Source organism: Rhipicephalus sanguineus, chromosome 3 (genome assembly GCF_013339695.2).
Source record: "Rhipicephalus sanguineus isolate Rsan-2018 chromosome 3, BIME_Rsan_1.4, whole genome shotgun sequence".
Lineage (NCBI taxonomy): Eukaryota > Metazoa > Arthropoda > Arachnida > Ixodida > Ixodidae > Rhipicephalus > Rhipicephalus sanguineus.
This window is the reverse complement of record NC_051178.1, coordinates 155,661,209-155,686,741: the sequence shown is the minus strand read 5'-3', so window position 1 is coordinate 155,686,741 and position 25,533 is coordinate 155,661,209. Positions and strand designations below refer to the sequence as shown.

The 25,533-nt window shown below is 44.6% G+C and overlaps 1 protein-coding gene across 4 annotated transcripts in view; it reads right to left on the bottom strand.

The window, feature by feature from the left end:
• The window catches only part of LOC119387528 (fibronectin type-III domain-containing protein 3A), a 75,717-nt gene that overhangs the window by 14,781 nt on the left and 35,403 nt on the right, over window positions 1-25,533 (bottom strand). For 3 of the 4 annotated variants that reach the window (XM_037654941.2, XM_037654945.2, XM_037654944.2), the window contains 19 exons: window positions 24,800-24,998; window positions 23,540-23,599; window positions 22,848-22,891; window positions 18,185-18,279; window positions 17,753-17,806; window positions 16,607-16,728; window positions 15,666-15,825; window positions 14,998-15,084; window positions 14,169-14,307; window positions 13,424-13,489; window positions 12,772-12,884; window positions 12,201-12,306; window positions 9,869-10,044; window positions 4,894-5,169; window positions 3,872-4,176; window positions 3,121-3,327; window positions 2,383-2,549; window positions 1,654-1,781; window positions 779-1,114 (listed from right to left, as the gene is read on the bottom strand). In XM_037654941.2, the coding sequence (XP_037510869.1) occupies window positions 788-1,114; window positions 1,654-1,781; window positions 2,383-2,549; window positions 3,121-3,327; window positions 3,872-4,176; window positions 4,894-5,169; window positions 9,869-10,044; window positions 12,201-12,306; window positions 12,772-12,884; window positions 13,424-13,489; window positions 14,169-14,307; window positions 14,998-15,084; window positions 15,666-15,825; window positions 16,607-16,728; window positions 17,753-17,806; window positions 18,185-18,279; window positions 22,848-22,891; window positions 23,540-23,599; window positions 24,800-24,998 (2,831 nt within the window). In that variant the 3' untranslated portion in view covers window positions 779-787. The remainder of the gene's footprint in view (window positions 1-778; window positions 1,115-1,653; window positions 1,782-2,382; window positions 2,550-3,120; window positions 3,328-3,871; window positions 4,177-4,893; window positions 5,170-9,868; window positions 10,045-12,200; window positions 12,307-12,771; window positions 12,885-13,423; window positions 13,490-14,168; window positions 14,308-14,997; window positions 15,085-15,665; window positions 15,826-16,606; window positions 16,729-17,752; window positions 17,807-18,184; window positions 18,280-22,847; window positions 22,892-23,539; window positions 23,600-24,799; window positions 24,999-25,533) is intronic. The other variant, XM_037654942.2, reaches the window with a different exon arrangement.

Below are 25,533 nucleotides of genomic sequence, written 5' to 3'. Positions count from 1 at the left end.
TCAAGTGTAATGAGGTGAAGCATATTGAAAATCTGAAGGGGTCACTTTCAATCGGGCGTTGACTGTATTTGTTTTTGGGAAGTTCGAATAGTTCGAATAGTAAAAATTCCAGTGCGAATCGAATCGAATAGCAAACACTATTTGAAAAATATTCGAAATTTCGAATATTCGCACACCCCTAGTTGTCGGCAACACTTTGGTTGCCCCAAATCATGTACATAAATAGAATTTGGCCTCTACATTGCCTCATTCTTGATAAGACAACTATAAAATACCACGCCACCAGTCCTTTATCAACCTAGCGAAAAGAAACACTTTCATGTTGCTATCTCATAAGAATATGCTTAGGAATCCTCTGTATTTTTTCTGCAATTTTGCTTCGAAATATTAGAAAAATATTCTAGAAATATTCTAGAAATATCCCAGAAATATTCGAAAAATATCGTAGAAATATTCGAGAAATATTCGAAAAATATTCGATTCGATTCACACTCACACTTCAATATTCGAATTCGCTTTGCACCCAGAATTTTTGCTATTCGAGCAGCTCTAATTTTTTGCTATTTTAGGTAAATTATTACGATTAATTGTTAGCTATTTCTGTAATTTTATAATATTTCAGACGTTCCTTTATTTTGCACTGGATTTGAGCGCTGCTGGCTTTGTTTTAGGTCTGTATTTACCACTGCGTGACCATGCGACATGAGACAATGGATGGACGACATGCAGGGCCCCTACGCACTTAAAAAAAAGTAGCAATTACAATTGGAGTGCCTACCTGTGCTGGTCATTGCGTCCAGGATACCAGCTCTTGAAGCAGCACAGCCACCAGGACAGCTACCAGGGTGAAGACACCAACCAGGAGCCCTGCCCACTGCTGGTCTCCGAGGGCCCAGGTCGTGCAACGGGCTGCAGCAGTGGCAGACTCGCTGGCCGGCTCGGAGGTGGTCGCAGAGGGGGCACTTAGCTGGAAGGAGGTGGCAGGACCGTACGGGCCACACAGGGGCTCGGGGCTCTGTGGGCAGTGGCGCACCGCTGCCACACGGGCCCAGTGGAAGGCACCCCGTGGCACAAGGTTGCTCAGGGTGCAGCTGGTGTCCCGTCCGCGATACACCTGCAGGACAGTCATGGGGCAAGGTACACGTACGTTGTAGCATCCCTGCTAAATGACTCAGCATAGCTTTCCCTTACGTGAACCAGGTTCGAACAGAGCAAGTCTCAACTCAACAGCACTGACATAAGCTTGTGCTCAGTAGAGACCAAAGCAACCATCCTTGACAATGAAAAACAGTTAAATACACTCGGCGTCTTTTGTTGCCATCTTAAAGCAGCTGAATGCCTTTCCGTATTTACATGCATCTCGCAAAAGGTTCAAGCTGAGTCATTTCAGGCCTGTGCTGTCACGCAGACTAAGCTCAACTAGATAAAGTTTACATGGGTGTAACAGATACACATGAACATTAGCCCAACGAGCCAGTTCAGCCTGCTATTGTCAGCTCCACTTGAATGGTTCGATACTCAAGGGCATCTACAGATGTAGAGAACTTGCAAAAGGGCACGCATGCTAAGCCTCGTTAGCTGCTCTTGCGAATGGCACCAATGTGTCGTCAAAAACTAACGTCACACAGGTATGGCCAGGAAGGGAGCACTTGCCACAGAGAATTCGGAGCTGCCCGAGTGCTGCAGCTGCACCACGTAGCTGATGGGGTCGTCGCCCACGGGCTTCACTGGCTGCCACTCCAGCAAGCAGCTGCTCTCACCCAACGGACTGGCACGTGGTGCTGCAAGGAACGCGTGCACAAGGCAATTTTATCCAAATGTGTAACTCTGTAAAACTGGTTTTGTTAAAGGGACACTAAAGTGAAACATTAAATCAGTTTAGACAGATAAGTTCTTCTTGCAGAACTCTATTGTCATTAATTTCGCCATCGTAGGTTAAGTACGAGAAGAGAAATGAAGTTGAAAAATTTCACTTTTGAATTTCGCATCAATACTTCAGCGCGTGAACATCACCATGACATGATGAATTTCAGTCTTTTTACATATTCTGGCCACATCGGTTCAATGAAATTTTCTGAAACTTGGTATGCTAAGACTTTGGGTCTCTTAGAACACAGTGTAAACAATTTTTACCGATAAACAGTTACCTAGGCAGTAGCAGATGGCATCAAAATCTACGACGTCACGGCGAGCTGGTGCATGAACTCCAAGGCGGCATCGCCACCTGTAATTATTTTTGCACGTTTTCTCACTTGCGCGATAAAAGTGGTGCTCTCGGTATTGTGAAATTCTAATTTACTAATACGAGAAAAATTGTTTTCTCTTTAGTGTCCCTTTAAAGCTGAGTTTAGACTAACTGTTGCTGGTGACGTTAGTACTCACCTTTGACGGCAGGTGGCGCAGCACGGCTGGTGGTGAAGGAGTACGGTTCCGTGTAGGGCCCCTCTCCAGCATCGCTCGAAGCACGGACACGGAACCGATAAGTCTGGTTCTCCTGCAGCCGCAGAGCTTTGTACGAGTGGCTGGGTCCCTGGTATAACATCGCAAAGCTGCAAAAGGAAGTAGTACACCACTGTCAGCTTGAGTTTCATCTGTTATTCCTTCATCGAAAGAGGACGTTTAACTCAAGCGTCCCCTTCAGGAACTGATTTTCTCTGTCAAACGTTTACAGCCCACAGGTTCTTTTTATCTCCAGTATCATCAAAGACAAGCAGCATCAGCATCAGAATATATCTGAGATCCATAATCTTTCAGAGAGTTTCGTTGCAGATGTTTGAATTTATCAGTGTATGAGCGTTTGCCAGATACGCTTAATGTGAAATATTTGACTATTTCTGCAATTGAAGTACTTTTGGAGTTGAGCAATGTTTAAGGCTGCAACAAAACTTACTAGACAAAAAGATCAAATTCTTGATCTGTTCTGCAGCTGTGTGCTATTAAATTTTACAAGATGAAATAGATTTGTCAAAGCTGACTTTCCTGCCTACAAAAATAAAATAAATTGCACGTAGAGTATGTGCCAGACCTGAACCAACTCTGCTCAGATTGTATGGCCTGTGTCAATCCTACTTGCCCAGTTCTGAAGCAATGCTGAAGCAAAATGAAACTGGCACAACTCACATGCCAGGCTTGACCTCCATGTCGAGAGTGTACTGGAGCACATCTCGCGCTGTTGGGTGGTCAATCCAGCGCAGCCGCAGGCTGTTGTGCCCAGCCGAGAGGCACTCAAGGGTCGGTGAGGGTGGTGGCAGGGCCTGCGTGCTCGTGCGCAATGCAGGGTTGCTCAGGGGGCCTGCGCCGATTGCGTTTACAGCCTGCACCCGGACCCTGCAACAGGCAAAACAGCAACACTGGTTCTATAACCTCTTGGCACATGATTTAACGAGCACACACTTTTGGATGAGGTAGAATGAAAGGCACAGAACTGCAACTGTCCTGTGCCTGTTTGATCAAGGAGGCCACTGAATCAAAAAGAAGACATGGATAACCTCTGGTCGCACGTTGTTTTAAAGGGGCCCTACAACACTTTTCCAACTAATCATCAAATGACCTCACTATCGAAGTATACTACTACCTCACGAATCAACTGCTGCAAAAATTTTTAGAATCCGTCAAGTACAAGCAAAGTTACAGAGATTTGTCACACGCTTTAAGCGTTTTCTCTTTCCTTTCGTCCCAGCAAGTGCGCTGAAAGTTACACAGGGGGGTGACTACAAGAATGATTGAAGTTATTGAAGTGGTACGTATACAAAACACTAGCTCGTCAATATGCTTCTTGAACTTAAAAAAAGTTCTTCACGAAGAGCTCCCCAGTTCTGTAAGCAATGGTGCCCTAGGGCAACACTACTTAATGAAAGAGACTGTTTCCTACCTGTAATTGGTTTCCGGCTGCAAGTCTACGAGCAGAATTTGGGTGCCCTCGGTGGTGTGCGTCACAGATGATGACGCTGCTTGGCTGGATGCTGCCTGTGCCTGACTGTGTACCGGTGGTCCTTCGCACACTTCGACCAGATAGTGGGTGATTTCAGCACCGTGGCACGCAGGCGCAGACCAGGACACTTCAAGGCTGGTGGGCCCCCGGACACATGTCATAGACCCCACAGGTCCAGGGACACCGGCAGGCGTGCTGCACTCTATCGGTTCGGAGAAGGTGCTCGAGCCGGCGCTGCTGCAGGCCTGCACGGCCAAGCACGAGACAATGAGACTGTAGCACGCACAGCCGAGCGAAACAACAATCTCGATAATGTTCCAGCTTCTAGTACGTAGTCTTCACTGTCACCATCATTACCGTCAGCCTATTTCATGTTTTCTGCAGGAGGAAGGCCCCTGCCAATGATCTCCAACCCACCCTATCCTCCGTGAGCTAATTCCATTTTATACCTGCAACTTTCTTAATTTTGACTGCTTCACCTAGCCCTTTGCTGTGCTCAGCTGTGCCTCCCATCTCTTGGTATCCATTCCATCACTCTGACTGACCATCTGTTATCTGTCCTTCCCACGAGGTGACCTGCACAGGTCCATTCTTTTCTCTTAGGAACTAGGAATTGGCCACACGTGTTTTCTGATAGATTCTGCTGTTTTTCTATTTCTCAGAGTTACTCCGATAATTTTTTGTTCCTTCGCACACTGTGTGGTTCCTAACTTCTCAAGTTTCTTCCCTCTTCAAGTTCCTGCCCCTGCTTTGGTGCTACAAAGTCACCTCATGTCTGCCGTAACACTACCTGGGTATTAGACTCTGCAGGGCTCCATAATAATTTCACTAGTTCTGTATTGTTTGTGTGCCGAGGTCCCGGAACACAAACATATCCTGCAGTATTCGCTATCGGAATGCATCCACTGCTGTCAAAATTCAAGACAGCCGAGTTCTAGCAAAACAAAAGCAGAACAACTCACCATGACACGGAAGCAGTAAGCGGAGGCTGGCTCGAGGCTGCGTGCTTCGTAGTGGGTGTTACGTCCGGCATACACTTGCACGTAGGCAGCATCCTCTTCACTGCCGGTGCGACGACACTCAAGCTGGTACTCAGAGACCGGAGCTCCGTGACAGACTGCTTCGTCCCACGAGACAGCAGCGCAGGTCGAGCCCTTCACTTGGACTGCCAGGTTTGCAGGTGGATCCGGAGCACCCGCTCCGCTCTGTGCATGCAGTGGCTCCGACCAGGGCCCCGCCTTGGCAAACGGGCAAAATTAAACGTTACATTGCATAGGAGGGCGTTCTACTCGCTCACGGGCACGGTCTCACATTAACCCCGCCATCATTACACAAGCATGAACTAGAGAGTGCCGGTGAGTGAACAAAAGTATGAACAGGAGTGAGTGCCAGTTGATGGAAAGCACGAACAAACAAAGATGGCAGAAGAAGACCGGACGACTACGCCTGTAATCTCTGTACGTTCACACTTTCGGTTAACAATTACCATATTTACACGATTGTAGGTCGACCTATTTTACCTAAACTTGAAATCCGAAGTTGGGGGGGGGGGGAGAAATTTGTAGTGCTAGTTACGACGGGACAAACGAGAAATCGGGGATGCTGTGGCATAGTTACGACGTTGTTTCCGTTCCCGGCTTTACCTGTAACATATAACGTATTTTCTCGCATGTAACCCGCACTCTTAGCAACGATTCGCGTAAATTAAAAAAAAAAAAAACAGTGATCCCGCATACTGCTACGAAGCTAGCTTCCCTGCAGAGCTGTAAAGCACTGCCGTGAAGCCACCTTTGCACACCAAAATTCGCGTCTTGACATTACAAAACATGTAGCGGGGCTAGTCGATGACACACTCGTACTTACAATTCCAGCGCTACTTTTTACGAGGACAGACAGAGAATTGCATGACAGGACGGGTGGTGATTCCAACTATGAAGTCTGTCAACGTGTGGTCAGTCCAGCGACTACGTAACTAAATTTCCTTTATGAAATGCGCTCAGACGCCATCTTTCTTTTCACCGTGCTATTTGGGGGGTCAACCTACATTCGAGTCTGCTTACAATCGTGTAAATACGGGACTACTACAATTTGCACGGGTGGCCATTTAACTCTACTGCCACTGCACCTATTCAAATTAATCAAATAGATCGACACAATTCAAGGGCCCCTAAACCCCCTCCGACATTTTCCCAAACATTTCAAGTAAACAAGCGCATCGCGTGCAGAATGCCGTCGCGATCAACGATGCCACACGCCGCAGCGCTACAGGTCGCGGGCGCGCCACAATTTCGAAAAAACAATAGCTTCTCCTTTCCGGTCCCCGCCATTCCCGCCACTGACATGTGTGACATCACCAGTGAAACTCGATGACGTTATCACTTTCGATGCTTGCGATTGGCCGAACGACAACCGACAACTTCCGGTTACTCTGCAAACAGCTGGTTGCGCGCACCTTGCTGATCTTGGTCGTGTTGCCGCTTGCGAATCGACATCTGCGGCCTGTAAGGGCCCGCTCACGCTAGTGGCAAGCCTGCCGCAACGGCGCGGTGCCGCAGAACCTCGGCCGTCGCCGCACGCGCGACAGCAGTCCAACTTGCACGGCAAGCTACGCCGGCAAGCCTCCGAAAAACATGGCCACAGTGCCAAAAGCGGTTGTCGTCCACCTCGAATCTATCAAGTGGCCGCCGTGTGCTCTGTAGCGTGTAAGCTCCGAACTGATGCTTCCATTTACTTTAGATTCATGTCCTTAAGCTTCGACAGCAAAGTATTCGTACCGATTCAGCCCCGTTTTGGAGAGCCATACTCAAATAATCGATGCTGCAGGCTTAGCGAGTCGAGAAGGGCGCTTCCGAATGCTCGGAGGACATAGATTACGCGTTTGTTAGTTGTTTCTAATCCTCCATAGCTGGTGCCACTTGACCTGGCGCCAGCTTGGGGACATTTTATTTGGTTTTACGCGACGCTTTCTTTAATGCCGGACAGACTAAAACGCAACCGCCAAGTCGATAGCGTAATTACACATCCACGCCTTGCGGTTTGATGAGCTCCGTGAACTCATCTCGAGCCGAGGTGGTCTGGCACGGCGTGTCCCCGTACGGGTCCCATCACGTTGGCGATCCTTTGAAGGCGTGCGCGCAACACAGGGTCCATACCAGCACGATTCGTAGGGGCACGGGCCGGCACGGCAGCAACGGCGGTTAGTCAACGAACAGTGCACCCAGATACCACACAGATCACACAGAGTTGACGGCGAGCTGGAGCGTCGGAGTCGCCGGAGTCGCGGCAACCGGAAGTAGACGCTGTCTCGACAGCGCGTCAGCGGTGACGTATGCCACGCGAGATGAGGAGGGGCATTCAGCTGGCTCAGCGAGGAGAGCAAAGCAGTTTTGGAAGAGGGTAGCGTAGGCAAGAGGGAAAGAAGCGATCGTCGCGTTTTGATCATCAAACGCGTGTAACTCCGCTATTACGGCACCGTTTCGAAAAATTCTCACAGCTACGTGTTCGTTGTAAACTCGAGCACAACTTCCTCACCTCAACTAAATTTCGACCGCTGGGTGGTTTAGGGGCCCTTTCAAGCTCAAATTCTTGTGCGCACACACAGTTTGTAGGTGCCTAGCACCATCTATGTAAGTGAAGCATAAATCATGGATCTGTGTTGCTGTTGCTGTTTCGCCTTGAAGCGGCCCTCCCGTGCCACAAAAGATTGCCGAGCGACCGTTTCGATCACAGCATCGTTATTGCGCACGGACGTGCCTCAAAGGCATTGTGTCTCGTAAATAGAGTGCCTCAAGAGCAATTTTTGTGGAAAAAATGCAGAAGTAGTAAGCGTGAAGATGGCGTGAGCTCATCCAATTTCAGCACCGATGACTGAGGTTGAGCCAAGCCAGAACATTCATGACAGATATGTACACCCTCCACCTCCCGAGAACAATTCAGAGCACAAATTCCAGTTGCTGGGAAAATGCCAAAATTTAGGCTTGTGCGAATATTTGAGCACTTCGAATATTCGAACGAATACAGTAGAACCCCGTTGATACGTTTTTGAAGGGACCTTGGGAAATAAACGTAAGAGACTGGAAACGTAAGAGCCGAAAAACAGGAAAAACGGCAAAATATTTAGTGGTACAGAATTTTATTTCAATTCTTACGAGCAGCACGAAAATTGGCGCGCTCAGCCGCGATCTAGTCGATGGATAGAAACGCGGAGCTTAGGACGGCCTTATCCACAGAAATGTAATCAACGTATGTGATTTTTTTAACACCAACAGCTGTAGGCATGAAAAAACTAAGCACACGCAATCACGACCGGCGCGGCGAGTCCGACCGCGAACCGCACGCACGACCATGCGAGCTCCAACCAGCTCGACCTCCTCCCGTTCTCCGACAAATAACGATGATGATGAGTCTACGCCAACGCGATGGCAGAAGTGAATGCCAATCTCGAAGGCCTTGCTTTCGCAAGCAATTATGTCATACACGCCATGTTTGTGCAATGCAAATCTCAGAGGCTATGCTTTTGTCAATAGTAAATGCCAACCTCGAAGGCCTTGCTTTCGCGAGCAGTTACGTCATAGACGCCATCTTTGCAATTTGAATCTCGAAGGCCATGCTTTTGTTTGCATCAATTGAAAGATTCTGTTGCTTGCGCCTCTAATGCGGCTAATATTACGGTCAAACGAGGCCAAGCTGCGTGAAAATGCGCCATGGCCGCTCTCTTTGGTAGTCACTCGGTCGGCTCCGGGCGCACTTCGCGACGTATCATACGGGAACGGTCCGACAGTTACGACGTAACAGCGGGGTTCCCAATACATTGTATCCTATGGGAGCTATGCCGGGACCGGTGGAAAACGACGTAACAGCCGGGAAAACGCAGCAGTGAGGAACGTAACAGCGGGGTTCTACTGTATTACAGTATTCGAATTCGCTTCAACACGAATTTAAATTATCCGAAATTTCGAAGTATTCGAAATGAACGAATAGACATATAAAAATAGCATGAAACACCCTGTAAAGGTGGCTTCACTGAAGCGCAGGTGCTATACCGTGAATACACTTATCCAGGGGAAATCTGCACTGCCACGAAGCTGCACATTTAACTGCACTTCAAGGTTAAATGAACATATTACCTTCACATCGATTAATCATTTTTTACATCTAAAAGCTTGTTATACCGGCTTATATGCACTAAGTATAGTAAATATGAAAGCATAACGTTTTTACAGGTTATCACTTGCATTGTACCGAAAGTCAAATCCTGCTACTATTCAAAGTTGCTTCCACTTCCCTTTGAACTAATAAGAATGACATTTGCACATGCCTTGTTTCAATTTTAAAATATGTTGTGCAGGTTAGTTGGGTCATGACAAATATGCTCACTTTTCTTTATAATATGTGATGTATACGATTCGAATTCGATTAGAAATTATTCGACCGAATCACTATTCGCTTCGAACCTAAAATTTACTATTCGCCCAAGCCTACTAAAACTGCATGCTTTGCTATGTGAGAAGGAAGCTTAAGTACTTAAAAAAAAAGAACCGCCTGAAAATAGGTTTCAGAAGATAAAGTTACACAAATGAAGAAAGATTTCTTTCGATCTTGACACCTAACTTGAACGACACTACAGTTCCCTGACACTATCAAGAAGCATGTCCTCATTTTATCTACAAGTGAATGTGTAGAAAATGTTTCATTCAAAGGGTCCCCCAAAAATATGAATCATTAATTAATAATCATAACTGTTTCTTCTTTACAAATCAGCCTTAAAAACTGAGATTCTATGAGAGCTTGTTCAGCAAAGCAAGGTGAAGGTAAGGCAAGTTGGTAAATGTCCACCCCTAAGCGCAGTTCAAAGCCAACAGGGATGGTGGAAAAAACTGCAGGGATGGTTATGCATTTAGACGGTGCCTAAAAAAAAGCCGAACGTGTGCTACTCACCCCGACCGAGTTGACTGCCCGCACACGGAACAGATAGGTACGGCCTGGCGAGAGGCCTGCCACCGTGCAGTCCATGTCAGGGCCTCGGTAAGCCACTCGTGACTGGCTATCATCCTCCTCGGAAACCTGGAGCTCGTACGCCGTCACGGCAGCACCACCCGTTGATGACGCTGCTCCTGCACAAGTGCACAAACCAGTGCATTATGAACCCCATGTATTACATTCCTTTTTGTTTTTGCTCTTTATACAGACCCACAGCAACTAAGTACAGCAAAATCTCAGTAGTACGAACATTGGTTTAATGAATACTACAGAATAACGAACTTTTCAAAAACACCCCGCAGTTTTCCTATGCATTAGTGTGCAAAAGTCTTTCAGTAAAATGAATTTCTGTATAGTGAATATTTCAGTTGAACAAGCTTGAACATACATTCGAAGAGGCTGCACCTACAATCACGCTTCTCCCATCAGTGCATTAGCCAAAGCACCCGTCACACCACACTGTGCACCACCTGCTGCTACTACTGTGAGGGTCAGGGGTAACCATGGCAACCGAGAATAGTTTTAGGGGCGAAGCTCCTCTTAGTCTAACCTTGCCCGGCGTAAGGCGTAACCGGCAGTATACTACGACCCATCACCGATCCTTTGCAAACTGCCCACTACAGTAAAACCTCATTAATTCGAACTCGGTTATTTCGAAATCCCGCTTAATTCGAAGGGTTTCTGCGGTCCCGTATTTTGCAATGTAAATTTGAGTGGATATTTTGAAGCGGCGGTCAGCGCCAGCCCGGTTAATTCGAAAACTTTGGGTGCCTTGTGCCGATTCCCGATCCCGATTTCGCCGCAACTCCGCGGAAGCGACGGCCATTAGGAGCCACAGGGCAATGCAGTGTAGCGATATTAATGAGTGACAGTTGAAGCAACCCAGCCTCGCTGGTGCTAGCGCAAAAAAAAAGTAATAAAGAAAAAAAAACGCGGTCTCATGGTCAGCTACAACGTGCGCCTGCGGAAAATATGACGTGCTTCACTGCAACACAGCAGTGACACGCGGGCAGCATGTCACATGCTTCTCACAACGTCAGCACGTCATGATTTACCCATTCTTTTTTGGAAAAGAAAAGACAATAAAGGACGACCTGACGGAATTCATGATGTATGCAAACCTCCGACTGGCGGTTGCTCCGGCAATTTGCGCACTTGCACTGCTGGCGGAGTTCTAGCCTGTAACGCCTACTTCGAAAACTCAGTTCGAAAACTTCAATGATCATGTTTTCCAGCCAGAACAGATCGCGGATTCCGTCACACTGGCCATTATCATATTCTTTATTTTACCAGAAAGAATGGGCGAATGGTCGCATCATGACGCGCTGACGCTGCGAGGAGCAGGTGACATGCTGCCCGCGTGTCACCACTGTGCTGCAGAGAAGCACGCAGTTTTTTCCGCAGGCACGCATTTCAGCTGACCACGAGACTTCCTTTTTTTTCTTTCTTTTTTTTTTTTTTGCGCTGACAGCAGCGAGGCCCGCCGTTTTCGCGGGTTTGCGGCAAAAATGGGACCGGGTATTGCTGGAAAACAACCCTTGGAGCCGCAAACTAGAAGGCCAAACGACCACCTCTGATTACTTTCAGTAATTCAAAGTTCCTTGCATCCCGCTTTTTGTATGTTTCGTTAATTCGAAAACCCGCTTAATTCGAAAGTTTTCACAGTCCCAGTGACTTTGAATTAACGAGGTTTTACTGTACTTCATCTTTGCAAACATCCCACTACGACCCATCACCGATCCATCACTTCACCGACGACAAAGCCGTTATAATGAAGGGGGAACGGAAGCCACGTCTAGCTACCACTTACGATTAATAAAATTTCTTGCATAAATATATACAGTGTTTGTCACGTCTTTGATGATGTACTGGGCTACCGCTATGATTACTGCTGGGCGAAACCACTGAAGATTTCGCGGTGTAACCATGATTGCTTCAGGAGCTTCGCCCAAGCTCTTCATCATTCACCCGAGGATATGCTGTGAATTTTTTTACACACTTGCAGCGCGTAGACGTTTTGTTTTCAAACTCCCGTTTACTTTTTTTGTGCATCTTACTTTGTCCCTGTCTTAGTGCAGCCCTAAAAGTATACTCGAGTTTGCACAGCAATAATAATACAGCAGACTGTTTGTATAAGAATATTTACTACTGTGCATGCAAGAGGCTGAGAAAGAAAGCCGCAAGATGTACAGTACTGAGCTATACATATTGAACAGGCTCACCATAAGTGCACATTGAGATCTGATAAACACATGCCAGCAGGTTAGTGAAGTGCAAAGAAAATGCTGACCCCATCGCAGGTGCGCCGAAATGGCTTTGGGTTTCCCGTGGAGTCGAGGAGGGTCGCACATTCCAGGGCACAGGGCCGTTGTTACAACAGTAGACACCTCCGAAAACTGAAACAGTGGTGGAAGAGTTTGTTCTTTTATGTGCACATCAACAAAAGAATACTTATTAAAAGCCCTGCACTTCAAAGGATCAGAAACTAGATCCCTAAAGTAATCGAAAGATTAGCATGACTCCAATCCCTACTGGAACACTTATTCAGAAAAAGAAACCTTGACAAAAAAAGGGAAAAAAAGGAACACTGTTGCAGCTTACTGCATTGATTAGATTCCACACGTAGCACTGGCCCAAAAGCACAATGCTCTACAGATCTAAGACTGCCACATATGTCTAAAGTACGAAAGGAGAAGTGTGTTATTTCTAATTTCGATTTCACTTCTTCAATCAATCAAGGAAATGGTGAATGCATGCACTCTACCATAACTTAGGAGCTCTCTAGGCCTTTTCTAACCTGTACTTGTGATGCAGCAGAGTGAAAACAACGCTACTACATTTGGGAAATCACTCGCACTTACATCGCTGGTGCCTCCACAGTTTGTGCAGTTCACTCTGAGCCTGTACGAGGAACCAGGTTCCAAGCCAGAACACGTTGCCTCCCGTTCCGAGCCAGTGTACACTGCATCAAATCCTGTACAAGGAGAGTACAGTTGAGGCAAGTTCCAGTCGAGAAAGAAAACTTTTGCTTGTTATACACTCAAACCTCGATATAACGAACACGGATATAACGAATTATCAGTTATAACGAAGTAAATGAAAAAATAGTCTTGTCATAGCTACAGTGTTCAAAGTAAACGTTTATAACGAATTTTTCGGATATAACGAAGTTATTTTCGTGGCAGATGTGACTTTGTTATAATGAGGTTTGAGTGTACGTATGGTTAAAAAAGGACTGATGAGAACTTGGTTAAAAGAGTGCACAGCTTAATTCAGGCAGAGAACATAGTGCTTTGATAAAATCTCGGGTAATGCGAATGATTTGCCATTGATCTGTAGCTGTCATACAAAGAAAAAAAAGGTGAAGCTGATCAAAACCAAATTTCAGAGCAGCCCTACACTTATATGCAATTCTGCATCTGATTTGTAAGCAAGCGATTTCATTTGTATATAATTGAACATCTCACAATGACCATTTTTCAATTTTTAAGGGCTTGGGAGATGAAAACGCACCTTTTCCAGAATCCATCTGCAAGCAATACTGAGTGACAGGCGCACCACCATCATCCTTAGGTGCATCTAGAACACAAAAGTGCAAGATTCAAGTCAGACATGAATGAATACCTAGAATGCACATGAAATCGATTTATTGTTCCAACATGACATCCTACTCATGTGTAGCCATTACCCGCTCGAAAGCCTCCATTGGATATCTGCGTGTACGCATTGTTGCAGCAGACAACACATTTTACAAGGCCTTGTAGTTGCATTTAATGAGGTTTCAGTGCGTATTAAATCAACTACAGTCAGTGTCAAACGTCTAAGGACCACGAGACAACAAAAAGTTGAGTATTCCCACTATTTCAGCAGGCAGCCTTGAAGCCTGTTCTAAAATGCACTAACATGTACCGTGCATTTCGAATGAAAAGTTACAAATTGCTGGGAAATTCAGTTTTCTCAGATCTAGCGGTCTCAACTTTTGACACCAGCTGTACCTAGCATTAAGCATTGCTTAAGCACCTGTCCAGTCAAGCTTTACGAAAACATTGAAAATTGCGGCAGCTGCGATGGTGCAACTGGGTGACTTTCAACATACGAGGATTGCGCTGCATCTTAATTTCAGAGCTTCCCACTCTGAAAACTTACATGGTTGATCTGGCTTCGAACACTGTTAGAGCGCAATGCACCTTTCTTCAACAATAAGGCAAAATGGCAGTTTAAGCTTGCATGGGAAGTGTTGGGAAGGGGAGTTTCTCACCCCAAGCTGCAACGAAGTGATTGCTGTGGACGCGCCCCTTAGCAGAGGGGCGGGATGGCCTTCCCGGGCGATCGGCCAGAGTTTGAAGGTTTCCAACACGGCTCGGCCCGCTTGAACCCTCTTCATTGTGGGCAACCAGCTGTGCGAAGAGAGAGAGAGAGATAAACATTTTAATGAAGCTGGAGATGTTTGCCTGGCTGTTCGCCTGACATGGTACTCCAGGTGCTGGGTGCGAAGACGGCAAGGGAAGGAGACTTAGGAGAAGGTGATGTGCTGTTTACAATGTTGATTTATGCACACATTTCTCACAGGAGAGACAAATAAATAAAAAGAAACAACTGTGCATCTGTTTTTCCTATAATGGCTGGAACTGTGCAGTCACTCATTCTTTTCACTATCTCGTGCACACAAACAACGCAGTAAAACAAGGGATCCTGCAGCAATCAACCATCATTAAACTAGTCTTAGCGATTCGGTTAAAGAAGGTCTGTCCGAGACTGCATAACAGTACACCTAGGGAAACTTGAGAGCAATAAGACTGCGAAGTGAATGAGCTTGTGACAACTGCATGGACACACCCCAATTGCGCTTACATGAAACTAACTCAAAAAGCAGGCTGACACTTAAAACTAAAGACGAGCGAGACATGGAGTGGAATACCGAGTGAAGTACGCTGAAAAGTGACCTTAGCTCTCATTCCAGTTTAGTTCACACTGATCCTGTCATGCACATCGACTTTGTTGGTAGAGTACCGCTTTTAGCTTGTCCTCGACGCTTTCACCCACCCCTGCTCAGTCACTAAAGCGAGAAAAATAGCTTGAAAACTCACCCGAAACCTGTATTCGGTCTTACGGACAAGACGTGTACAGGTGAACTTGGTGTCAGACCCATTGTAAACTGGCAAGAAGCCATGTTGCTGCAGTGAGAAAAGAAATTGCATTGCAAATAAGTACATGGAATCCACTACACTGGCACTCAATCTTACACTCAACATTATTGCAGTATTTATACTCTTTTAAAAAGCCTTACCACTTGTTCACCCAGTTCAATATTATTAAAGCTAGAACAGCAAGAGAATCAGCAATCATATAATGTACATACATGACGTTCTCTTTTTCATGCAAAACAGTTGCCTAAGGCAGATGGTGCAATATCAGAGCTTCATGAAGTATAACTTAGAAACGTGTACAAACAATGATGCTAGCACGATAAATCCCAATGCATAAGGTAGCGACCAAAGTTCAAATTTAAGGGAACATGCTATAATACCTTAATAGAAGCCAGACAGTGAAGATACCACAGCAAATCCAGTATGATGTAGCAATTCTTTCAGCTCAATGCTACATCGCTTTTATAAACCACCATTCATCAACGCTGATCTCATCAATAATACAGGTAAACATACACTTCAAAGCACATTACAGAGACATCTAAAAAGAGGATGCTAATCTCGCGAGAATAAGGGTAGATTTGCTGAGATTGGCAAAGCAGACTCACCGATCCTTCCTGCTCTATGGAAAGGGTGTAGGAGTCATCACAGGGCCGGGCATTCCACTCTAGTGTCGCCGTGGAGCAAGTCACTTGCAGCACCTTTGGTGGTTCTGGGGCTGGAGGAGCGGCACCACACGTCGTGAATCGGCTCACACCACTCCATGGGCTAAGGACAGAGAAACACTCGTCAAACGTTACGTAGAAGACTAAAATCTGCCTACACAGCACACTGGGTACAGAAGAGCCACAAGATAGAGTACATAAGCGGATCATCTGATACGTACAGTTGGCCACGCAAGCTGACAGGTCACGAGTTCCATGACAAATTTGAATTGTTATTGTATAGTGCTTCAGTTTAATGGAATAATGTACGTAGGTTGCAAAAGCTACAACTGTAACTATCAGTAACTGCTTGAGGAATACCTCCCGTTCAGTGCCTTGAAGTGGATGATGGCATAGCTAGATACGAAGTTTTTGCTCACATATCCCAGGGAACTGTTACTGAAGTGCCAGACAAGCATCACAAATGTGCCTTGATTAGACACAACCAAACGAATTCAATAGATAATTAGGCCAAGGAAAGCACAGGAGACATCAATTGTTAACTATAGTGTAGTAATTATGACTTAAATTGAAATGAATTTAAGTGGACGAAAAAAAAAAACCTTTCCGTCCGTGGGATTTGAACCCACAGGCTTTGAATTACATGTAAAAAATTCCCTTTCAAATGTGCCTAGGCTACTTCAGACTAGATGTGACATTGCTCCGTAAAGATGCTGCTATTCCAGAAAGTGTAAGGCAGAGTTTCAAGGGCAGAAACATGAGTAATGGGGCTAAACAGATGAAAGAAGTAATAGTTATTCTCTGTATCCCCCTTCCACTTCCCCTCTCATACCACAAGCAAGTCTACGATTCCTGAAAAACAAGCTTTGAGTGATGGCACTTGCCTGGTGCCCACTGCATTGGTTGCAGCCAAACGGAAACTGTAGACAGTTGAGGCAGCCAGCTTGGACACCTTGAACTGCTTCTGCAGCCCCGTGAACACTGGCACGAATTGGCCATCGTTACCCTGAAAATGTGACACAGCGGGCATCAGCCATTTTTGCGGAAACAGATAATAGACGCCCCTGCACGAACACTTGACAACCACACTGCAAGACAGATTTGTGCCTCACTATAATGTGACAACTCAGACAAAAATGCAGACAGGGGAAAAAAAAAAGGACAGTCCATGCTACACATTTTTGTCATGAAGGATGATGTGAACTAAATCTTAACTAATCAAAGCAGTCGCTTGTTGCTTTGCTGAACAGCTTTAAACAAGCAAGGTAAGTGGCCTTTGCATCAATCATGGTTTCATGCGAGTGCATAACAAACTGTGCAGAGTAGCGACCACCAACACGTTACTGCTACAGATTACATATAAAAAAATGTTTTAAGCGAACTAGCTAACCTGAAAAATTTGATTAGCTGAAGAGATTGCCCTTCAGAAGACATTCCCATATCAAATTGATTTGCTTTGCCTGGTCCCAATGCCTATCTTGCACCATGTATTCTAGCAATGAAGTGCAGGATTGCTTCTTTATAGGGTATTTCATAATTCCACCAGTGCACTAAAACACAAGCGTAATTCACCCTGTGCTATGTCACTAAGCTCTATAGCCTTAGTGATTTGATAAGCATTCTCACACACACACACAAAAAAGAAGGAAGCAGTTGATTTTATGCAAAGAACGTCAGACAAAAAAATAAACGGGAGGGAAGCACATTAGGTGCCAACATAGGAGGCAGAGTTCGAATGACACAGATGGTGTCTCTTTAGAGCAGAGTCTATTAACTAGGCTTCCCAAGGTTCAAGCAGGCATATCCAACTACATACAGCACGTAAGCACAAGGAGCATAATAATATCTGGGGTTTAACGTCCCAAAACCACGATACGATTATGAGGGATGCCGTAGTGGAGGGCTCCGGACATTTTAGACCACCTGGGGTTCTTTAACATGCACCTAAATCTAAGCACACGGGCCTCAAACATTTTCGCCTCCATCGAAAATACAAGCACAAGGAGCAATCTGGACTTATCAATGCCTACCTGGTCGTACTCGAGCATGTAGCAGGTGATCTTTGATCCATTGTCGGAAGGAGCCTGTGGGTGCAGCACAGGAACGAGTTATGGTCCACACAAGACATGGCAAGAACGAACAAGATGTAGGCAACTATGATAAAGGTGTTTTTGATCCCTACACATAAGTGGAAGGCGCTCCTCCATCCTCCGTAGACAAAATCGCCTAATAAACATGGACAAAATTCCACATGGAAAGCTACATCGTTGCAGTGATCAAATTCACGTATTGGAGTGCAAAGGGATGGACACTCTCAAATTAAGGTCTTTTAATGCTACAACAACTGTTTCTCCAACCCATCAATCATTGCTGGGGAAAAGAAGCTAAGGCGAGCCAACATGGCACTAGCTGCAATTGTTCCTACAGGCAGGACAAAAGAAAAAGCAAATAAGCAAACTTACATTCCATTTCACCACTATTGTGTTTTTAGTTCGAGACACAAGTTTGGGCGGTTGGGGTGTGTCTGGTTCACAGCAGCTTGTCTTGAACTCAACACCTGCAACACAAACCAATCAGTGTGAGAGATCTCTTAAACAAAGGCTGTGTCCATTTCACTTCGATAGCCTCTACAGACAAACAGTTAAGGGGAGATGCTACTCGAAGACACTTTTTCTTTAATATTCACCCTAGAGCAATGAAACTTCAGCTGCTTATAGAACTTTTTATGCTGATTTCAAATATATAATTAGTTTTCTTGCAAGTTGCATACTTTTAGTTCTGCAGCATGACAAAGTGAAAAACTTAAGCCTTTTGCCCCCCCTCTTTTCAGACCTAAACTTCAATAATTTTTTACAATTGATAGTTCATAATGTTTCAAATAAAGTGTGGAATGCAAATAACTAATTAGGAAGTGCATACAAAATATGTACTAGACGTGAAAAATTTTAACATGGGAAGTTTATATTTCTCCTACCCTAGTTAAAGTTTACATAACATTTTTTTATTATATAATAAGAATATTGAAACATAAACAAGATAATTGCATTTCTCGTACTTTGGAAAAACTTTGAGAAAAATTTCATGCAGATCTGAGCACCAGAAGTACCCGAAAAAGGAGGGGCACATTGACAGAAATGGCGAAATTTGTGTTTTGAGAAAAACGAGTTTTAAAGTCAAAATTGCATATTTATTTATCAAAGATGTCATTGAATGCGACGAAATTTGTACACAAGAAAGAACAGTCCTCCTTGTAATGGCCACTGCCATTAAAATGCACCAGCACCATAGGTTTGGCCCTCACGGCTCTTTCGAGCTGACTCCTCTACAAGAGATTTTTTTAGAGCTGTGCGAATAGCAAAATTTTGGGTGCGAAGCGAATTCGAATAATAAAGATTGAGTGCGAATCGAATCGAATAATTTCGAATAATTTTCGAATATTTTTCAAACATTTTTCGAATAATTCGAAGTGAAATTACAGAAAAAGTTGCAGAGAATCCCTAAGTATGTTCTTGTGAGATAGCAACATGAAAGTGTTTCTTTTCGCTAGGTTGATGAAGCGCTGGTGGGGTCATATTTCAGAGTTGCCTTTCTTATCAAGAATGAGGCAATGTAGAGGCCGAATTGTATTTATGTACATGCCTATCATGTGTAAAGTGTTGCCGACAACACTTTACACATGATAGGCAGAGATGCCATTTCCTCAGCCTCTCCTCCTCTTTCAACTTCTGTGGAAGCCCAACTGATGTGGCGGACAAGGGTGTGCTCCCTTCAAGTCCGGAGTTACAAATCTGCCTCATAGACGTCGATATATAAGAACATCTGAAATTTTGGATGCTAAAAAGCTTCGGCGTCCAATTTTTCGGACTTCCTGCCCAAATTTCAGATCCAAAACAGCATTGAGCCCCCAACTCTGCCACATCTTTCATCTCTATTGGAACCAGCGTTTTCTTGAGTTAATACATTTGCGACCGTAGCGGAGCTTGTAAGGCAGCTTTGCCGCAATACGGGGGTGTGATGAGGTGAAGCATATTGAAAATCTAGGGACCACTTCCAAACGGACGTTGACTGTCTCTTGGCTAAGTTCGACCGTAACGGACCTTGAAAGGCAGCTTTGCCGCAATACGGGGGTGTGATGAGGTGAAGCATATTGAAAATCTAGGGACCTTTCTAACCGGACTTTGTCTCTTGGCTAAGTTCGACCGTAACGGAGCTTGAAAGGCAGCTTTGCCGCAATACGAGAGTGTAAAGAGGTGAAGCATATTGAAAATCTGAAGGGGTCACTTTCAATCGGACGTTGACTGCATTTGTCTTTAGCAAGTTCAAATAGTTCGAATAGTAAAATTTCAGTGCGAATCGAATCGAATAGCAAACACTATTCGAAAAATATTCGAAATTTCGAATATTCGCACACCCCTAGATTTTTTCTTCAGCGCACCCCGACGAGCCCTTGTTTCTCCTGTTAGTTTTTGAGACATTTTTTTCTGGCGTGTGCTGTCCCGTGATGTGGCAAGAGCAAGCAGATCATGAGGCGGGTGCACGCCAAGCTCTTCCAGAACACGTTCAAAACTAGAGTGCCCTCGAATAAACCAACATGTTCAGTGCTGTCATATCAGCAATCAACGAAGACTCGTCGTCCTGTGATTTTTCTTCATCTTCGAAGAGTCCGATCTTTTTCTGGGAGGCACTCACATATTCGAATGCCGCGGCAAACTCTTCGGACGCATCGGCGTCACTGCCACTACGCCTTGCGGCAGCAGACGATCTTTTCGTGGTTTGAGTGTTCGGCTTTGATTTGCGCCGGCGTGCTCGAAATTTGTGCGCCGCGTGAAACTTCACAGGCCGGTGACCGCGCTTCCTACGTCTTTCTTCATCCATAACGGATAAGCACTCGAGAAAAGCGTTGTTCAGCTGCGCTGCTCGACGAGACACGGATCCTGCAAGTAGGCTTCACAGCACACACAGGCGCGCAGCGGCCAATGGCGGCGCTCGAAAAAGGCGGCAAAAGCGTGCTTCTCTTTATTATTTGTTGCGCTGCAGCAGCGCGGGAAACCGTCGTTATTTGAAGAGTGAGGCTCGGCTCTTCGCCTCATGCAGTCGACAATGGCGAGCGGCGGCGCATTATCAGTGGCAAGGTGCTCGAGGATGACACACTTTCGGCCTTTTGACAGCCACCTTGTGCTCTTGAGACGCAATTTTAAAGCATTTCCAGTTGAGTCTCGACATTGATTTTTTTTTTCAGATCAGTAGAGGTACTAATCTTAACAAAACAGGTGAAACCAAAAAATCGATAATTTTTTAGAAAACTCGCGTTTTTCGACCCGCATCTCCCCTTAAACCTTGACATAACGAAGTCAGTAAAATCTGCAATTTACTTCCGTTGAATCAAAACTTCACTGTATTGAAATTCAACCTTTTATGCAAGTACAGTAGCCAAAGGATTAATTTTTACACGAAAAGTGCCATAAGAATGTTCGAACAACAACACAGTAGCACAAAAAAAACTAACTTCAATGACGTAAAAAAATTAACTTTGCTGAACCTATGATCTAGCAATCACAATTCTATGCTGCGCTGCCGAAGTCCTGTTCACAACACCATACGTCGCACATAAAAAAATGAGAGAGAGAAGAAAAAGAAGAAAACACAGGTCCAATACACTGTCGTCATAAGTGTTAAGCGAAGCTAACGCGCCTATTTTACCACCGTGGCTTGCCATGAAAACCGTGCGTGTTTCCCAGAGTGGTGCAACGCCGATACTATCATGCTCACCAAACCGTACTACTTTCCCTCCACTCATTGCGATGAGCACACAACATTGAAAACAGTTGCAAGCTGCAAAACAAGCGCTGCAATCCAGAGAGAGAGAGAGAGAGAAACAAAAGAGAAAGGCAGGGATTTTAACCAAGCTAGGCTTGGTTGGCTACCCTACACGTGGGGTGGAAATCGCATGAAAGTAAGGCAACGATATGACTTACAACACCTCTTTTTATGGTGGCCACGTTTCGTTTTGCGACATCGCTTGCCAAATTCATAACCGAAACACCCGTTATATGTCGCAAATTTTGGTAGGTGATGCACAATGGCGCAACAAAGCTCTTCTAAGTGAGCTTTATAACACAACATCCACAAAATTTTATGCGGCTGACAGTGGTGAAGCTGGCAACTGCGAGAAGCTCAAAAAAGTATTGCAAAAAACATTAGGTTACAAAAAATTTACTACTTTGTTATATTGGGAATTTCATTATACAGTAGACTCTCATTAAATGGAACCTGAAGAGATCAGGAAAATGCATTTTGTTTAAAGGGACACTAAAGAGCAAAACGATTTTTCTCGCATTAGTAAAGTAGTCTTCCACGATACCAAGAACACCACGCTTGCTGCGAGAAGACGCTTAATAAGCGAGAAAATGAGCAAAAAGAAAATACAGGTGGCGACGCCACCTTGGAATTCCCGCACCATTTGCCATGACGTCACATATTTTTGACGGCGCCTGCTTGGGCCTATGTAGCTCCTAATCGGTTAAATCGAAGTACATTGTCCTCTGAGGGGGCCAGAGACTTGACATAACGAGTTTGTGGAAACTTTGTCGAGCCAGTGGCGGCAAAATATGTTAAATTCTCTTTGAAATTTTTTACGTCACGAATTACAAAGTTCGGCGCGAAATTTAAAAGTGAAACCTTGAACTTGGTTTTCTCCTCTAATAATAAACCTATGGTGGTGAAATAAACTACACAAGAGTTCTCCGAGCACACTTTATCAATCTAAACCGATTCATTGTTTCTCTTTAGTGTCCCTTTAACAGGAGTTCCGTTTACTGAGAGATGAACAGGGGTGCATAATACAAACACGAAACCAATCTTGTCAGAAGCACTTGTTCCATTTAAGCAGCAGTTCCATTTAGAGATTTCCGTTTACCGAGAGTCTAATGTATTGAAGTTTGTTATATTGAGGTTGAACTGTATAATCAAGCGCAAAAGCACACACACTCAATGTAACTAGCATGACTTTCAAAGCTACAAAGACAATCACAGATTGAATTAGATAATAACACGCTCAATGTAGCCCATTTATGCACGCGCTTGAAGAAGACACGAGAAGAGTTATTCTGCCCATGAGGTACTCACTAGGTGAAGGACTTCCTCGGATGTCATCCAAGTGGGCTTGAATGCTGACAAAAGGACAGCAAAGTTGAATTGAAACAATGAATTCTAGTATGCTGAAGAAATTACGATAGCTAGAAGCTAAAAGTCGGTAACAGTGGAAACAAGCAGCTAGTTTCAAAATGTCAAACTAGCAAATCAAAGTTGCTAAAGTATCATTACTTATGCTAATATGCAATCCACAATAAAAAAAAAGTTTGGCATGTAAACACAGACACAAATGAAGGTAACTTGTCTGCGCATGCCAGCAAGTTTTGAGTCTACCTTATTTTTTGCCCCAGCAAGACGTTTGCATTCAATTGACAGGCAGCATGTATGTTGACTGCCTTCCTTCACTTGTGTGTGCGTCCGCACGCTTAACTTTTTTCTACGACGAATCCCTACAAACTAGCTCAGCTTTGTCACTTTATTGTCATGCAAGTACAGTAGTCAACAGGAAAAGCCTCACAAGAGCTTACCTAAGTGCTTAACTGAACAATTTGTAAATGCAATGCTAAGGTTAATGCTGCAGGTGCAGCGAGCACAAATGATTGATACATACATGAGGCTTTCAAGTGAGGGTTCATTTTACTCGAGCACTTCAGTTAGCTAAGTAAATTAACGTTGATGCACTGAATGTGTAACCACTACCAGTCTGTACAAAGTATGCAACTCACCAAAGCAAGTACTCTGTCGCGGGCTTCAGATCTTCCAGCTTTTGTTCTAATGATTTGCCACTGAAAAAGAATGAAAAACTCATAAGCAACACATTCACCTCGCTTCTATTGTCGTGGAACATTCCAGATACAGTGCAACACGAAAGCTGCAAAGATTCAATAGAGAAACCGGCAGGCGTAGTTCATGCCAGCAAACAAATCCTGCTTGTCATTAGTCCGCCCCCAAGTGCCGTAGACAGAAATGTCTGCTCACTGAAGTAATTGATCGATTAGATTCATGGGGTTTACCAACTGAAACTTCTATAGTCTGATGCCGCGATTTTGGTACACAATGAATCCAAAGAAGAAACTTAAAGGAACTTGGACGCCACGAGCAGTGATCAGGCAAACACTGGCAGCATGTCGCTGTTTCAGAGTTGGAGAAACAACAATTTTAGAATAATGCCTTCTGAGGAATGTGAACACTTCAAAAAACTCTGGCGGCTGTATTTGTTCAGGTTTGACCAACTGCATTTCAGACTTTCCAAAGACGGAGTGGTTCATCTGCCAAGACTGTGTGTTTAGTGCGAAAAAATGATAAAGGCATCATATTGTGCTAGAAGCTCCTTTTAGGTTTTTTTAACACAGTCTACAAATCTACCTGCCAAGACTGTGTTCAGGGCAAAAAAAGTGCTTATGTAAAGGCATGTGCTAGAAGCTCCTTTTAGGTTTTTTTGAACACAGTATACAAATCTCACCTGTGGTAATCAAATAGCGAGATAGTAACTTCAGATGCTCTTACCTTGAGTACAAGCATTTCATCTTTCATCTTTATTTCAGACAATGACAAATAACAGAATGTACATTTGTCCTGTCTAAAAGGCTGCCAAAAAGGCATGAATGCCTGACAGATGCCTCTTTCTATACACACATCACTCAAACAACAAAGGCAGTTACATAAGCTTGAGACAGCAACATATATGCATAATACAAAACGACTATACTAACATTGGAATACATTGCTCACTGTGATACGACATCTGCAATTACATGTAGAAGATTAAAACAATTATAAAAGCCTAGTACAGATATATAGAAGGACCACTAAAGTCGAAACTTCTAGGCATAATAACTTGAATGCCTTTCTGGAACACACAAAGAAGGCCAGCCTGTAAAAGGCAACACTGGGGTTAAGAGAAATTTGTGGATGGCTCCGGGAAAGTTAATGCGATGCAACATCTAACTTGAATTAGGTCACACTGGAAAAAAAGAATTGCTGACCATTTGAACAGCTTTGCGGGCCTGTCCAAGCCCTTCTCAGAAAGCAGGAGCTCGTAGGCCACACCATCCAGTGTGGCTCCCCCAGATGCCTCTGGGGCACTCCAGGATGCCACCGCCTGCCGAGCACCAAGCTGCGACACCGTCGGCACCCGCAGAGAGGACAGCTGCACCAGGGCCTCTGCACACCGTGGCAAGGCCACTTTGTTAACACCACAAAAATTTAAAAGTTAGAGCCTTCACACCACTAAACCCATTGTCATCAATGCACCAAAAATGCACATCAGCACAATGTCAATGAGTACACTGCAAAAGCTCTGTGTAGCATAGATTTTGAACAATTTCATGCTGGCCAGTGTATCGCTGCACACTTTTCACATGTATTAATTCAATTTCACATAAGCAGAGAAAAGCGCCAACTTCTTTAACCATTTTAACAACTTGGGAATCCATGCAAACTAAAGATTGGAAATCACTAATCTGCACTTGAAATGTCTGCCTCGCACAACAGGAATTTCCCACAGTATCCCAATTCACGGACAGTGAAGTTTGAAAGCATTTTTAACAGATGCACTCATTTGATCAAACTTGCATCACCTACGCATCTTCATGTGGCGACTCCAATAGGATTAATTTTCCTGAGCAGCATACAGTTTTTCAAATATTGAAATTCATTTTTTTCTGTACAAGCTGGCTGGAACTATCAGACTTGGAAGTGCTGCAAAAATGAATGTTCT